The 18,289-nt window shown below is 40.0% G+C and overlaps 2 gene segments (V, D, J or C); one reads left to right on the top strand and one right to left on the bottom strand.

The window, feature by feature from the left end:
* Positions 1-688: 688 nt before the first annotated feature.
* On the bottom strand, positions 689-1,263 carry LOC125900727 (Ig kappa chain V-III region PC 2154-like). The segment is given in 2 exon segments: positions 689-1,011; positions 1,104-1,263. Coding segments are annotated over 2 exon segments (375 nt in total).
* A 5,568-nt stretch (positions 1,264-6,831) lies between these two features.
* On the top strand, positions 6,832-8,370 carry LOC125900730 (Ig lambda-1 chain C region-like). The segment is given in 2 exon segments: positions 6,832-6,884; positions 7,790-8,370. A coding segment is annotated over 1 exon segment (312 nt).
* Positions 8,371-18,289: the final 9,919 nt, after the last annotated feature.

An 18,289-nucleotide genomic window follows, 5' to 3' on the forward strand; every position in this document is an offset into this window, starting at 1 on the left:
TTCTTTAGTGTATAATCATCTGATAATAAGAAACGCTCTGTTTTTGTAACCTTAAAATGAGCCAATTATAACGTAATAGGGAGCAAGTGCCGAGCCATGTTGCACTGCCATGTTTCTAAGGCAGCCCAGAAAGGACAAACCAAACTCTGGCTCTAGACAGGACCATTAGCGTTTTCACATCTGCCACCATATCAGCAGCCCCTCTGCAACACGCGGCACTGGTGAGGCACTGAGTTTTATCATGAAACGGTTGTATTCAGTGTTTTTAGCAGGTGGCGAGTTAGCGGCCCTTCTATGATAAGCTGAACAGCGTCAGAAAAGCTAATTTTCGACATGAAACTGCTTTATTCAGCATTTTTACTAGTTTAAATCACTGGGTCTGATAGCTTTAGAGAGGAAGGGATTTGGCTCATGGTAAAACCTCCTGAACAATGAAGCCTGAATTCTAACAGGGGGTTCAAGCTCGGCTCACAGGAGAAGTTTCAGCTGATGGCAATCTGTAATCCTCATCTGCGAGACATCACTAAATCTTACTTGTTACACAATGTGCTTGGTGAGATTATTGTCAGCTCTGTGTTCAGTGGTCTGTGTCAGAGTCTCTTCCTCTTCAGCAGCTGCTGTCGCTTCCTGCTGTAACAGCTCAGTGTCTCTGCAGTCTGACTGAGGGAGGTTTTTGTACGACGACAAATCACTGTGTGAACACATCAGCACTGTTGATGTAGTGGTAACTCTGACAGTAATAAACTGCTGCATCTTCAGTCTGAACTCCACTGATGGTCAAAGTGAAGTCAGAGCTGCTTCCACTGCCACTAAACCGAGCTGGTGTTCCTGATTCACGTGTGCTCACATATCTTATTAGGAGCTTTGGAGGCTGTCCAGATTTCTGTTGATACCAGTGCATATAATCTCCATTATAAACAGCTTGGCTGGTCTTACAGGTGAGAGTGACAGTGGATCCTGGAGTAAATGTCACCACTGGAGGCTGAGTCACAGTCACCTGAGCGCTGCATCCTGCAGACAAAAACAAATCATTCATTTATCAGCAGAAATCAATGAGAGAAAAGGCAGCACATCATGTTTGAAATGTTGCTGAGTGAATGAACCTGTGAAACAGCAGCAGGCCAGCGTCCACATGAGGATGGTGATGAGAGTCATGGTGCTTGTGCTTTCTGCTGTGTTGACTGACACATCTGAGTCCTGCAGTGTTGAACTCACAGGACTATAAACCTTCTCACTTCACTGGAGGATCAGCTGACCATGCAAAGCCTCCTCTCTATGGAAATCATTTCTCTGCTCTCAACACACTCAAGGCAACGTGGGACACAAAATCAGGAGGAATACTGCTTGGATTTACACCATCTATCATCTTAATGGAAAAGAAGAAAAGATTTATATTACAAGTGCAGTTGAGGATTTAAGGAGAACTTTGTGTTCACTGTGCTTGGTATGATATGTCTGTTTGTCTGCCTTTCATTTACTCACAGGGTTTAATGGAGAGAAATTATATGTTTATATTCATTTTAATATTAGTTTGAAATCATTATTATTTAAAATGCATCATGGGTATTTGACCATGTATTAACTGATATAAAACTGTGAAGAAAAATGACTTTTTTTTACAAACAGACTGTAATCATTTCTCTGTCAGGTGTAGAAAAGTAAAGAAAAACTCAAGAAATAATCTTTATTTATACAATATTTTCATTCCATGTCATTCGAAAGACTTTGTAGATTCATTATAATATGATTTTCTCTGTTTAATTCTAAAAATCAGAGAGTATTTTCAGTGGATAGATGCTTGTTCACAGTGCAGGAGGTTTTTGTACGGCCACTTAATGAGTTTGTATCACTGTGGTACACTTTTGGTGGAGGAACCAAACTCGTCGTTGACTGTAAGTACCAGAGATTTTATTTCATTTAATTCAATATATAGCCGATAGAACTATTTTCAAGTATTGAATGATACTCTGATCAAATTCAGTGTTTGTATGTTGATGATATTTTTTTGTTATTTGATCAATCTGATGAGAAATTGTAGAAACCAAAATTATCTCAGCATTTTCTTTAGTTAAATTTAAAAAGAAAAACCATGAAATAACAATTTTCTTATCTTTTTCATAGTAATATTGAATTTCTCTCTATTTAAAAATGTTTAAAAGTGACAGTTGCTCAAATGCGACCTTGAACGCTCAAAAAAAATTGTAAGTAGTTGTTTTTTTATTCATTAATTTGGAAAATATATTTCTAAAAATGAATTATAATCTGATGTGGATTCTGTTAAACACAAAGATGTTTTTCTCAGTAAATGCAGTTTATCTTTGTGTTCACGGTTCAGTCATTTTCCATGTAGTGAAAAGGAAGTGAAAGAGACAGATGACAAAGGTTTGAACTGTATTCACATGAGTGTTTCAGCTCTGTCACTTTCAACACAAGAAAATCATCACAGGGACGAGTTATTCACTGTCACACATTGTGAAACACATATGAAGATGTCATCAATAATCATTATCAATCAAGCTTTTTAGTCTCACTTGAATCATGTGGCTGATGGTCTGATACTGAGTGATTTATGAGTGCAACAGCAGCACAAGTTATTCTGTTTGATTTGATCAAATGTAAGAAATGAGCAGGATGTGATTTTTCTTTATTACCAAGCCTTCACCCTCATTCCTTTGTCTTTTCTCCCCCCTCTCCTCCCCCCTCTCTGTCTCCTCCAGTGGGTGTGGTGCGGCCCACCCTGAGCGTCCTCCCCCCCTCCAGAGAGGAGCTGCAGCAGGACAGTGCCACACTGGTGTGTGTGGCCAGCGGGGGCTTCCCCTCAGCCTGGAGGCTGGGCTGGAAGGTGGGGGGCAGCAGCAGCAGCAGCTCCTCAGGGGTGTCACACAGCCTGGAGGTCCTGGGGAGGGACGGCCACTACAGCTGGAGCAGCACCCTCAGCCTCTCTGCAGACCAGTGGAGGAAGGCGGGCTCAGTGAGCTGTGAGGCCAGTCTGAATGGACAGAGCCCTGTCACTCAAAGCCTGGACCCTGACCGCTGCTCAGAGTAGAGCTTCAGCAACACTTCCTGTCTGGAAATGATGCTGCTTCTTTCATACACATCTTCATGAAGCTACACATCTCCTCTCTTCACATCTTTCTGCACTTTCACAGCTCTCTGCTCAGTGTTTTAGTCTGCATGTTGCTTTCTAATACTCATCTTCTGCATATTCTCCTTTATCTTCATTACTTTTCAACTTTGACTGAATGTTATTAGTTTCACTCCAACACAAACTATTCATTCATCACAAATGTGGCATGAACATTAAACCATCATTAAATAAAACTGTGGATTATAATGAGTCAGTGTCTTTGTGTTTCTTTTATCATATATTCATTATGACAAATACCTTCTTGATCATTGCAAGATCATAACTGATATCATACTATACCTGTTAGAACAGAAGATGGCTGTATTTTTATTACTTTGTGACACTATAATAGTATATAGTGTAATAATAGTATAGTATGAAATAATGTGAATTTCTGACATGTGTAATTAAATGAAAATCTATATTTCCTTTTGGACTCTGAGAAATGAGAAATGAAATGTGACCTTCATTAGAAATGTTAGACAGCCAACAACATGGAGCAGCATAAATCACAATGCAAAAATAAAAACTAAAAAGGACAGAAAAAGCGTTACAATTGGAATACTCTAATAAAGTCAGACACATTTTCAGAACCTCTCACCCTGACTCAGAAAACCCAACATGACAAGCAGAGTTATTGTCAACATCATCCTGATGCAGTTTTCAGTGTGAGTGCATGAAAACAGTTCAGACTCTCTGTGACATGAGAACTTAAAACTGTGAGGAGCAGTGATGCATTAAAGTCATGCAAAACACATCTGGGCACACCTGTCCATGTGAAACAGAGAGGGAGAGATGAGGTGGAGGAAGTAGAGGCTACATCTCCCTGTGGACTGATGAAGAACATGGAGAAACTTTTGACTCTCTGTTCCTCATCTCTCTGCTGTTTCTGTCTTTGAGAAGTGTCCAAACGATCTTTGTGCTTATAAATAGATGCAGGCTGCCCTCTGCTGGCTGTCCAGGCTCACAACAAACTCCATATTGACATGAGAGTGAGTTCGTCTTCGGCCCTCTTTTCATAATCATGTCAGTCTGTTAATTCAGACACTTCAGCAGGGTGGGAGTGTCAGGTCCATATAGACTGCCCTACATGCAATAAAACTTTCTACACTTGGTTATCTTCATCATTTAAGTTATTTTTTTCTTTCTTACTCCAGCCATTCTTATATTTCCTTTAAAGTGTTTGAATGGATTGTCAAGAAGGGTCTAGATGCAGTCTTGTAAACTATCAGCTTTACTGGACATCTTCTCTTAACCCTAACCATAGTGTGTCTGCAGCTGCAGCTCGGCCAACGTGAGATTATCCACGTAGTTTAAAGTGTTTTTAAGGATGAAAATCCCTTAAAGGACCTTACATTGTCAAAATAAAAGTTGTTCTTTTGGATAAATAAAAATATTATCCTGCTTTTTGACCAAAAGATGTTTGAATAACTTTAATGTCATCAAGCGTTCCCAAAACATCAGTGTTTCATGAGCAGCTGCTGACAGGTTGAAACTCCTCTGCAGCTCTGAAACATTTCAGCTGAGATATGAGTCACTTCCTGTTCGGACACTAGATAAAATACTTTTACTCATCGTCCTAAAAGAAGAGCCCAACGTGTTACTTGATTTGAACAGGAAGACAAACCCTTATAAAACTGTCCTCTGAGGTCTGACAGTAGGAAAACACAGGTGTGACCTGAACCTAAAATCTTACTCAGACTGTAAAGTTCTGTCTCTTCCAGCTGAGCTGTCAGGACTCTGCAGGATCACTGAGTCTATTTCAGCTTGTTGATTTCCAAATGTTCAGCATCAACAGAGGACTGAACAGAGAACAGGTGAGTCCATATGAGCCCAGGTGAGTTAAGCCAGCTGGCTTGACGAGCATCTTTGGCTCCTTTTGTCATCACTTTCCATCATCTGCAGTGTCTTAGTGTGCAGGCTGTTCCACTGACTCTGCAGGTGATAGAGGGGCTGATCATGTGACCTTCATCTGCATGTGACATATTATACAGTAAACCTGCCTTATCAAGGCTTTTTAATGGATCATCTGCATGCTTCAGTTTAAGTTGGCACATTTAAAGGGATAACAGTCCCTGAAAGATCAAAGCTTCTTGAAACCGACACAATTATATCACAGTTCATGCTTAAGGGCCAAGATACAAGAATACTCTGTAGCTCATCTAAACATGATGGATTAAGAGTCAGCAGCAAAACTGATAAATGAGAAGTGAGAGAAATGAGAGCAAACTTTTGCCTGGCTTTGGGATAGGTTGATCAGAGGAGAAACATCTAGATTTTCTGAAATGGGATATAAACAAAAGATAATGAAGCACCAAGAACTGGGAAATGAGAAAATAAGTTCCTGCTCCAACCTAAGAATGGAAAAAATATACTTTAAAAAGAGAAACAGAGATAACAATAAGGTTTGGGCTTGGTGAGGTTACTGTCAGCTCTGTGTTCAGTGGTCTGTGTCAGAGTCTCTTCCTCTTCAGCAGCTGCAGTCGCTTCCTGCTGTAACAGCTCAGTGTCTCTGCAGTCTGACTGAGGGAGGTTTTTGTACGACGACAAATCACTGTGTGAACACACCACCACTGTGGTAACTCTGACAGTAATAAACTGCTGCATCTTCAGTCTGAACTCCACTGATGGTCAAAGTGAAGTCAGAGCTGCTTCCACTGCCACTAAACCGAGCTGGTGTTCCTGATTCACGTGTGCTCACATATTTTATTAGGAGCTTTGGAGGCTGTCCAGATTTCTGTTGATACCAGAACATATAATCTCCATAACTAGAGTGTCTGTAAACAGCTTGGCTGGTCTTACAGGTGAGAGTGACAGTGGATCCTGGAGTAAATGTCACCACTGGAGGCTGAGTCACAGTCACCTGAGCGCTGCATCCTGCAGACAAAAACAAATCATTCATTTATCAGCAGAAATCAATGAGAGAAAAGGCAGCACATCATCTTTGAAATGTTGCTGAGTGAATGAACCTGTGAAACAGCAGCAGGCCAGTGTCCAGATGAGGATGGTGATGAGAGTCATGGTGCTTGTGCTTTCTGCTGTGTTGACTGACACATCTGAGTCCTGCAGTGTTGAACTCACAGGACTATAAACCTTCTCACTTCACTGGAGGATCAGCTGACCATGCAAAGCCTCCTCTCTATGGAAATCATTTCTCTGCTCTCAACAGACTCAAGGCAACGTGGGACACAAAATCAGGAGGAATACTGCTTGGATTTACACCATCTATCATCTTAATGGAAAAGAAGAAAAGATTTATATTACAAGTGCAGTTGAGGATTTAAGGACAAGTTTGTGTTCACTGTGCTTGCTATGATATGTCTGTTTGTCTGCCTTTCATTTACTCACAGGGTTTAATGGAGATAAATTATATGTTTATATTCATTTTAATATTAGTTGCAAATCATTATTATTTAAAATGCATCATGGGTATTTGACCATGTATTAACTGATATAAAACTGTGAAGAAAAATGACTTTTTTTACAAACAGACTGTAATCATTTCTCTGTCAGGTGTAGAAAAGTAAAGAAAAACTCAAGAAATAATCTTTATTTATACAATATTTTCATTCCATGTCATTAAAGAAGCTTTATAGATTCAGTAAAGTTTAATTGTTTCTGTGTAATTATAAAAATCAGAGAGTATTTTCAGTGGATAGATGCTTGTTCACAGTGCAGGAGGTTTTTGTACGGCCACTTAATGAGTTTGTATCACTGTGGTGGACTTTTGGTGGAGGAACCAAACTCATCGTTCACTGTAAGTACCAGAGATTTATAATTTCTACAAATAAATATTAGACCAAATTTTGCTTAAGAAATGCCATAAATTATGAAATTATTATGATTATTTTATTTTTTATATATTTTGTGTGATTCATTGAGCTTGATTGATATCACAGTTATGAAAAAAAATCTGCAAAGATAAATATTCTTGTTGTATTAGAGATAATTTTATGGTTAAATTTACGTCACAAAACTTGAATTTCTTATTTGGTTTTCAATTTAACTTGTGTCAAACCAAATGTGGCTGCTCAACTTGTCTGAGGGACATTTTACTGCTCAGTAAATTAATGTGTTTTTTTATTTTGGGATTTTACATTCACACAGTTGTTAAAATGAAATCTAATATGATGTTTAAACATATAATTGAGTTTATATGTACATACAGTTAAGCTGTGGTTTGTGTTCACAGTTCGTTAGTTTAAAGTGGTGAAAAGGAAGTGAAACAGACAGATGACAAAGTCTTTAACTGGACACAGATGTTACATTTTGTTCCACCACAAAGTTATTTACTGTCACACATTATAAAGCTGATACAAAAGAAAAATCATTCACAGTTATTAAGATTTAAATTCCATGTACACATAATTAACGTTGCAATATATTGTCTATGATGTAGATATTTTTGATGAGTGCCACAGATGAAGATTTATTACTTTCGAAGCCAAAATGACATCAAGTTTTCTAATTTAGTTTTATTAGTCAAAGCCTCATTTCCTGTCATGTCTCAGCTCCTCTCCTCTGTCTGATCACAGTATGGTGCACACAGCTGATCCACAGCAGTGTTAACCTCTGTCATGTATCATAACTGTGTCATGTTGAGCTGTCTGTCCTACAGTGGAAGTTAATCTGCTCCTTGTGTGTCTCTGCTCTCCCCTCCAGCTGGCCCCATGGTCAGGCCCTCAGTCTCTCTGCTTCCCCCCTCCTCTGAGCAGCTCTCTGGGGGCTCGGCCACGCTGGCCTGCCTGCTGACTGGCTACTCTCCTCAGGGAGCCGTGGTGAGCTGGGAGGTGGACGGTACAGAGGTGACAGAGGGGGTCCTGAGCAGCTCAGAGGAGGAGAAGAGCGGACGCTACAGCAGCAGCAGCACCCTGAGCCTGAGCCAGGAGCGCTGGATGTTAGGAGAGCTGTACTCCTGCAAGGTCCTCCATCAAGGCCACAGCCAGATCCAGTCCCTCCGCAGGAGCCAGTGTGAGGGCTAGAGGGACTGGCTGAAGCCCAGGACAGGAGCTGTGTGTGGGGGGAGCAGGAGGAACACACCTGCTGCTCTGATCAATCTGAGTTTGAATGTTTGTAGAGGAAACTAAAGCTTTGTGTGACAGAGAACAACACTGCTGTAAAGTGTTGGACAACAACAACTTAGAGAGTAATGTGTGGAGCTCAGCAGCTAGATGTGAGTGTGCTTCATAACTGTCATGTTGATGACTGATGTTTTTGCTAATAAAGCTTTCACTGATAAATAACTTCATCAAGTCTTTGGTCTTTAATCTCATGAAGAGCAGAAAGAAATTAAATGCTTTCATAACTTCATCTGATACTCCTCTCTGTGGGAAATGAAAAGCTTTGGATTCATCATGTAAATATAAATATCATTATTTTGTCTTTGTATTTGTAAGGAACTCAAAATTATATAGTGATATAAAAAAGAATACATTTTTTATCATCAACAAAACCTCACAAACATTTGTGGTTCAAATATGTGATCAAGCAACAGTAAATGTGAACACAACGTAATGTGGTGTTGAAACATATTTTATATTTCTAAATAAGATGAATGTTTTGTGCAGCTGTCAGTAGAGACACTGTTAAATATGTTTTGATATCAGTGAGTCCAACCAGAATGGAACTTTCCCAGCTTCCTCATAAAGAGACTGAATGAAGTGACAAGAATATAAGTTTCAAACTGTATATGGAAGAGCGTCTGTGAGTCTGTTTCACTTTTATTTACATTCATTGTGGTTCTGCTTGATGACTCTTGTGTTGTGTTCACTGGACCAGTTATCCTCATCACAGTCTCTTCACCAACCCTCTGCACCTGCAGCAGGCCGTTTTCACTTCAGTCAAGTCAGTAGAGGCTACATCTCCCTGTGGACTGATGAAGAACATGGAGAAACTTTTGACTCTCTGTTCCTCATCTCTCTGCTGTTTCTGTCTTTGAAAAGTTTCTCAAAGGTCTTTGTGCTCATAAATAGATGCAGGCTGCCCTCTGCTGGCTGTCCAGGCTCACAACAACTTCATATTGACATGAGATTGATTTTGTATTTGGCCTTTGGCTCTTTTCATGATCAGCATGTTAATCTCAAATGTGTCTGTATGTGGCCCATGAACTAAAATGAGTTTGACACCCCTGCTGTAAACTTTGTTTCTCTGCAGGTTGATGAAGATGAAGATGAAGTCTGCAGCAGCTTCAGACTCATCTTTATTCTCTCTCTGGTTCTTTGTGTTGATCGGTGCTGAAGATGGTCCAGTGGTAAAGGACACCAAGGGGAAACCAGGGATGGTTGTAGCAGCAGCACTTCCACCAAGAAGGATGACCTATGAGTCATAATACATTTTTATTGGAAGACCACTTCCTTCCTGAGCTGACATGTGAAATGTCATAGTTGTGTGAAGATGTCACGGTCCTGGCTGTGTCACTAGTTTCCCTGTGTTTTTCCTTGTCCTCTGTTTCCCCTCCCCCTGTCTGTCTCTCTGTGTGTCTGTGCTGTGGGCGTGGCAACTCCCTCACTCTCCTGGCTTCCTGATTACATTCATGCAACTCACCTGCTCCCTGCTGCTCACCTGAGAACCATCCAGTAATCAACCCTGCAGTATAAAACACTGGCTCTCCTCTCCAGTCCTCACCATGTCATTATGTCTACCAGTGTGGTACAGTCATGCTTCAGACCTCTGTTGAACTGTCAAGTCAACTTAGACTTTTGCTTGTGTATTTTTTTAGTGGATACTTACCCTGTGTTTTCCTCCATCATAGGATCACCTCCTGCCTGCCTGCCTGTTTGACCCTCTGCCACTCTCCCAGCCAGCCAAACCTCCAGTCTTGTGTTGTTTCCCTGCCATCAGCTTCCATCCCCTGGATTTCCCTCCACAGCCACATTCATTATCCTGGCAATAAAACCCCATTTTCACCACTCTCTTTCTGAGTCTGTGTTCACCCTTGTTAACTGTAACAGAAGATGTACATGTACTAAAATCAGCATCAGATGAGGTGAGGCAGGGAAACACGTTAACGTCTGTCCCCAAATAATCCTCTGTCTGCCATGTGACACTGAGCAGACACTGCAAGAAACTACAAAACCTGAGAGAAAGAGGATCAACACAGCTGCCCTGTGTGGGGGATCACAGCAGTCAAAATGTCCTCATTGCACTCCACATGAGGTATGAAGCATCTGACAGGTACGTGTTAGCCAGTTAGACTGTAGGAGGAATTGCTTATTATTGTATGTGTCAGTTTTCATGTGTAGTTTTTGTCATTGTGTTATCTTTAATTTTTCATTCTTATTGTCACAACTTACCCCAGTAGTGCAGCAGGTTGTAACAGTGGAACTCCTTGTATTGAACATCAGTTAATGAGTTCTGTGAGGAAAGATCACATGATTATATCAGGTTTAAAAACACACATTAACAACAGGTTTTGTTGGACGTGATCAGGCAACCTTTCTCTCAACTTTTGACAGTAATTGTGAAAAGAGCATCATGTAGTGTGATTACATTTATAAGAATCTTTTTCATTAATATATCAGTGTTAGTGTGTAGTGTGTGCTTGGTGAGGTTACTGTCAGCTCTGTGTTCAGTGGTCTGTGTCAGAGTCTCTTCCTCTTCAGCAGCTGCAGTCGCTTCCTGCTGTAACAGCTCAGTGTCTCTGCAGTCTGACTGAGGGAGGTTTTTGTACGACGACAAATCACTGTGTGAACACATCAGCACTGTTGATGTAGTGGTAACTCTGACAGTAATAAACTGCTGCATCTTCAGTCTGAACTCCACTGATGGTCAAAGTGAAGTCAGAGCTGCTTCCACTGCCACTAAACCGAGCTGGTGTTCCTGATTCACGTGTGCTCGCATATCTTATCAGGAGCTTTGGAGTCTGTCCAGATTTCTGTAGATACCAGTGCATCTGATCTCCACTACTATCTCTGTAAACAGCTCGGCTGGTCTTACAGGTGAGAGTGACAGTGGATCCTGGAGTAAATGTCACCACTGGAGGCTGAGTCACAGTCACCTGAGCGCTGCATCCTGCAGACAAAAACAAATCATTCATTTATCAGCAGAAATCAATGAGAGAAAAGGCAGCACATCATCTTTGAAATGTTGCTGAGTGAATGAACCTGTGAAACAGCAGCAGGCCAGCGTCCACATGAGGATGGTGATGAGAGTCATGGTGCTTGTGCTTTCTGCTGTGTTGACTGACACATCTGAGTCCTGCAGTGTTGAACTCACAGGACTATAAACCTTCTCACTTCACTGGAGGATCAGCTGACCATGCAAAGCCTCCTCTCTATGGAAATCATTTCTCTGCTCTCAACACACTCAAGGCAACGTGGGACACAAAATCAGGAGGAATACTGATTTACACCATCTATCATCTTAATGGAAAAGAAGAAAAGATTTATATTACAAGTGCAGTTGAGGATTTAAGGACAAGTTTGTGTTCACTGTGCTTGGTATGATATGTCTGTTTGTCTGCCTTTCATTTACTCACAGGGTTTAATGGAGAGAAATTATATGTTTATATTCATTTTAATATTAGTTTGAAATCATTATTATTTAAAATGCATCATGGGTATTTGACCATGTATTAACTGATATAAAACTGTGAAGAAAAATGACTTTTTTTTTACAAACAGACTGTAATCATTTCTCTGTCAGGTGTAGAAAAGTAAAGAAAAACTCAAGAAATAATCTTTATTTATACAATATTTTCATTCCATGTCATAACAAATGCTTTGTAGATTCAGTAAAGTTTAATTGTTTCTGTGTAATTATAAAAATCAGAGAGTATTTTCAGTGGATAGATGCTTGTTCACAGTGCAGGAGGTTTTTGTACGGCCACTTAATGAGTTTGTATCACTGTGGTACACTTTTGGTGGAGGAACCAAACTCGTCGTTGACTGTAAGTACCAGAGATTTTATTTCATTTAATTCAATATATAGCCGATAGAGCTATGTTCAAGTATTGAATGATACTCTGATTAAATACATTCTTTGTATGATGATGATATTTTTTTGTTATTTGATCAATCTGTTGAGAAATTGTAGAAACCAAAATTATATCAACATTTTCTTTAGTTAAATTTAAAAAGGAAAAAAACACAAAATACCAATTTTCTTATCTTTTTCATGGTAATATTGAATTTCTCTTCATTTAAAAATGTTTAAAAGTGACAGCTGTTCAAATGCGACCTTGAACGCTCAAAAGAAATTCGTAAGTACTTTTTGTTTTTATTCATTAATTTGGAAATTATATTTCTAAAAATGAATTATAATCTGATGTGGATTCTGTTGAACACAAAGATGTTTTTCTCAGTAAATGCAGTTTATCTTTGTGTTCACGGTTCATTCATTTTCCATGTAGTGAAAAGGAAGTGAAAGAGACAGATGACAAAGGTTTGAACTGTATTCACATGAGTGTTTCAGCTCTGTCAGTTTCAACAGAAGAAAATCATCACAGGGACGAGTTATTCACTGTCACACATTATGAAACACATATGAAGATGTCATCAATAATCATTATCAATCAAGCTTTTTAGTCTCACTTGAATCATGTGGCTGATGGTCTGATACTGAGTGATTTATGAGTGCAACAGCAGCACAAGTTATTCTGTTTGATTTGATCAAATGTAAGAAATGAGCAGGATGTGATTTTTCTTTATCACCAAGCCTTCACTCTCATTCCTTTGTCTTTTCTCCCCTCTCTCCTCCCCCCTCTCTGTCTCCTCCAGTGGGTGTGGTGCGGCCCACCCTGAGCGTCCTCCCCCCCTCCAGAGAGGAGCTGCAGCAGGACAGTGCCACACTGGTGTGTGTGGCCAGCGGGGGCTTCCCCTCAGCCTGGAGGCTGGGCTGGAAGGTGGGGGGCAGCAGCAGCTCCTCAGGGGTGTCACACAGCCTGGAGGTCCTGGGGAGGGACGGCCACTACAGCTGGAGCAGCACCCTCAGCCTCTCTGCAGACCAGTGGAGGAAGGCGGGCTCAGTGAGCTGTGAGGCCAGTCTGAATGGACAGAGCCCTGTCACTCAAAGCCTGGACCCTGACCGCTGCTCAGAGTAGAGCTTCAGCAACACTTCCTGTCTGGAAATGATGCTGCTTCTTTCATACACATCTTCATGAAGCTACACATCTCCTCTCTTCACATCTTTCTGCACTTTCACAGCTCTCTGCTCAGTGTTTTAGTCTGCATGTTGCTTTCTAATACTCATCTTCTGCATATTCTCCTTTATCTTCATTACTTTTCAACTTTGACTGAATGTTATTAGTTTCACTCCAACACAAACTATTCATTCATCACAAATGTGGCATGAACATTAAACCATCATTAAATAAAACTGTGGATTATAATGAGTCAGTGTCTTTGTGTTTCTTTTATCATATATTCATTATGACAAATACCTTCTTGATCATTGCAAGATCATAACTGATATCATACTATACCTGTTAGAACAGAAGATGGCTGTATTTTTATTACTTTGTGACACTATAATAGTATATAGTGTAATAATAGTATAGTATGAAATCAGGTGGATCTTTGACATGTGTAATTAAATGAAAATCTATATTTCCTTTTGGACTCTGAGATTAGATGTTTTTATGTGGCTATAGAGCCACTGTTAAACATTTTTCAAATATCAGTGGCATATTCAAACATTAATGTAACTTTCCCAGCTTCCTCATAAAGAGACTGAATGAAGTGACAAGAATATAAGTTTCAAACTGTATATGGAAGAGCGTATGTGAGTCTGTTTCACTTTGATTTACATTCATTGTGGTTCTGCTTGATGACTCTTGTGTTGTGTTCACTGGACCAGTTATCCTCATCACAGTCTCTTCACCAACCCTCTGCACCTGCAGCAGGCCGTTTTCACTTCAGTCAAGTAAGTAGAGGCTACATCTCCCTGTGGACTGATGAAGAACATGGAGAAACTTTTGACTCTCTGTTCCTCATCTCTCTGCTGTTTCAGAGGAGTAGGCCTACATCTTGCACAGGACCTGACATGTTGTGCATGATATGAACTGATGCTTCTTTAACATTCACTTGTGTCTACTGGTTGTGCTTGGTGATGTCCCAGCCCCAAATGGTCTCAGTCATATGGCCCAAGGTGAGCAGCCAGATGGTGATGCTGTTTCCACGTCCAATTGGCAAAATGGTCCAGTCAGACACTGAGCGTGTTTACATGCACACTAATAAACCGATCATTATCTGATTTCTGAGTTACCTGATTATTCAAGTGGTCATGTAAACAGTATAATCCGATAGGCTTTATCAGATAAAAGCCATTATCTGATTATGAGAAATCAGATAAACACACCTAGCTTTTCCCCCAGTACTCAGATTATTCAGTGCATGTATACCCTTTAATCTGGTTTCTTTTGGGTTTTGCTATTTTATACTCCCACGCCACTACATTTTAGAAGGAAATATTGTACTTTCTACTCCACTACGTTAATCTTTTGTTTCCTTTCAGATAAAGATTTTACATAAAATAACATATTTTTATATTCTCAGTGTTTAAATTGTCACTTTATTTTATCTTACTTATATGTTATGCACTTTGTGTGACAAGTTTATATACAATACACTTGCATATTGCACTTTGCAGTACTTTTACTACGAATCTACCCAAAGTATGTAAAATTGGCTCCATACTGATAAACTACACATTAGAATGCTCTCACATGTATTTGTCAATCATAAAAACAAACAGTACTGTAAGAATATAAACTGTCAGCATGATGAGTGCTTTATTTTGCAAATATATGACGTGTACTTTTTGAGCTTTTTCAAGGATATGAGTACCTACTGTAACAGGAAGTTTAAGTTTTATGTCATGTACTTGGGGAGAAATCCAACTGAAGGACTGAATCATGTAAACCAGGTTTTTCTGATTATCAGATTATTGAAGTGCATGTAAACGCGTCAAATCGGATTATTACCATTACCTGATTATTCCCAGTGATCTGATTATTGTGCGCATTTAAACGTGCTTAGTCTCTTACATGGATCCTGACACTAAATTCTCACACACAGAATGATACGTCAGGAGAGGCAAGGTCCAAAACCAGATGCAGGAGGTTCAGGACTGACGGCAGGAGCACGTCTGCAGTCACCAGCAAAATGTGTCCCTTTGCCTCCATTATATTAAAGTGAGAGCAGTCAGTTCAAACTGGAACAGGTCCATGATGAAGTGGAAGAAGAAGCTGAGGGAAAATAAAAGCAATCAAAGTGATGAGAGGAGACTCTGCTCCTGTAGACAGCTGGCTGGGAGAGAAGCTCAGTGATGCTGGGTGGAGGAGGAGGAGGAGGAGGAGGAGGAGGAGGAGGAGGAGGAGGAGGGGCTTTGAAACTCAGGTAATCACAGCAGGTGCCACGCATCAGCAATTAGGGCTGTTAGCAGGGTTGCACCCCTGGGTCACCTGCAACCCAGCACAACACACAGACAGAGAAAACAGTGTCCAAGGACAAGACCTCTCACTGATTAAAGTGAAATCACCACAAAAGGAGAGTTACAGAAGCCTTTTAGTTCCTTTATTTCAGTAAAAGTAGCAACATCACAATGTTGAAATGCTCCAATACAAAGAAGAGTCCTTCATTCAACCTTATTCATGTCAAAGTTTAGAAGCATCAACAAAAGCAGAATTACCTCTGTCAGTGTTATATTGATATGTACAATACAATTATTATTTTATTCTATTTTTATGTATAAGGACAACACACATCAATCAACATTTCTGTAAATGTGCCAGTGTTAGCCAGCGAGCTAATTTTCATCTGCAGTCCTATGGCAAGATGTTTTAAAGCCAATAAAAGGATGAAATTCACAGGACAAAGACATAAAGACAGCCTGGACTACAGCAGGTAGAAACTGTCAAGGCAGAACAGAAGCCATGCAAAGCAACAAGCAACAGCAGAGCATCACTACAACACAATAACACAACACCAACAAACAGACATGTAAGCAACACGAAGCAGCAACACACAGATTAGCATTACACTCAGACATGCAGAGCAGCAACGGAAATTAAACACAGATAAAACACAATAGTCATTATGTTTGATCATTAAACTATGGTCAGCAGGTTTTTTGGCATCACTGGGCAAACATCCCATAACCTCTGAGCACACTGTAATTCAAATGGACTCAGAGAAAACTAGACTTCTGCACCTCAGCTTGGCTCTGTTGTCAGGCTTTAGAAAATCTAGCCCGTGACTGGAGACACACAAGTTGTAACACAATGCATTATAGAGCGAGTCGATCTTTCCTGGGCGTCCATACATTTACTTCAAAGTCAAAATATGGGATGGGAACCTCCAAACATCAGGTACAAATGTCAAATGCTTCAGCTTTGGAATAGACTTGTGAAGATGTCGGATCAGAGACTCACTAAAAAGATTTTTAATTAGACACCTCCCACTGTCATCCCTCAGCTGACGAGTTAAAGTCATTATTTCATTTGAACAGCTTGTCATTTATTTTCAGGGACAGGTTAGTCTGTGATATTCAGGAGATTAGGAGTGAGATGTTTCTCGTGTTTAAAGAAAAATGCTCTGTTGACATATGGTATAAACCAAAACTACCAACTTATTGTCTCATAAAGAATAGCTGCAGTGTGGAACCTTACGTGAGTCTAAACAAGAGACAAAGATCCCTGTGTGCACAGTTGCACTCAGGAACGTCACCATTAGCCTTAGAGACTGGAAGGTTTAACGCCACCCCAGAGGAGGACAGAATTTATTTGTTGTGTCATTTAGGTGAAGCTGGGAATGAGGTTCACATCTTGATTTACTGTCCTGTATATGAAGACATAAGGAATGTGCTTTTCAATAAAATTACCTCTAACTATGTTGATTTCTTTTGGTTAGATGATGAGGTAACATTTTGGATTTGTTTAAGAGGGGGAACCTTTTAGTGAATTTCAATGCCAGACGTGGGATAGAAGGCAGAGTATGCTGTTTCTGTACTGAGGAGTTAAATAACATGTACTTTGGATGTGTGTTCAGATCCACTGCTGCTGAAACGACTCGGAGTACCAGTCTGCCGGCTGCTTATTTTGTAAAACAGCAGTTTGGGAGGTTGTCCGGGTTTCTGCAGGTACCAACTGAGGTCATCATCAACTCCTGTACTGGCTGTACAGCTCAGAGACACCGTCTCTCCCACACTGACAGACTTTGACACAGGAGATTGAGTTACAGTTGTACTGGCACCTGATCCTGGAAATTAGAAAAGTTTGAATACATTACAAAAGCAATAACAGTGTGAGGTAAAGTACAATCATTTCCAAATATAAGTATAGAAATGATTATACATTTAACTCAAAGTTTCAAAGCCCCCAATATATAAAAGTAAACAGGTCATTAAAGAGACACACCACTTCTTACCTCGAAGTCCCAACACTGACATGGTCAGCAACAGAGTCAGTACCATCATCATAATGATTGATCTCACCGTCAGAGAGACTGCACACACTTGTCTCAGTGGTTCATCTTAAACTGGTGCAGGAGCAGTGACGCACAGCAGTCATTCAAAACACCTTCATAGTCAAACAAATAGCTGTGTGTTTGTGTGAGGAGAGACAATAATCAGTCAGCAGCACAGTTACATCAGCTGCACGTCAAATCTGGTCTCACTGCACATTCACACAAACATTTCTGGTAGTGTTTTATTATTGTTCTTTACACAACCAGGCACCATTATATTATCAGGAACATTTTACAAAGTTTTATTATACTTCTCTCATATAGTGTTGAACTTGTTGTGCACCGTACAGCAGAATGAATGTAATACATCAGTGACTGATCACATTATAAAACACAGTTTGCCTCATATCAGTGGAGCTGCTGTATTCTTAAATGATTCTGTATGGATCATAATAAACAGCTGTGTGGAACTCAAAGTGTACAATATTAAATCATTAGAATAAACAGTAATTCATGATAAGAAGGAACTTTTTAAAAATTCTTCAATTATTTTATGTTGGTTTGTTTATAAAGTTGACTCACTTTCTTCATATGATTGTTTACGTCATAGTGTCGTTTTATTTAATTTGAGTTCCGTTAAACTGTAACCAGTCAGCGACAGAGAAAAGAGTTTAATCCTCACTGCATGGAGTTAGTTTGTCACCATCTGTTAGAGGAGGACAATACAACATGTTTGTGGAAGTGGTGCACAAGTCAAAGG

Source organism: Epinephelus fuscoguttatus, linkage group LG14 (assembly GCF_011397635.1).
Source record: "Epinephelus fuscoguttatus linkage group LG14, E.fuscoguttatus.final_Chr_v1".
NCBI lineage: Eukaryota > Metazoa > Chordata > Actinopteri > Perciformes > Serranidae > Epinephelus > Epinephelus fuscoguttatus.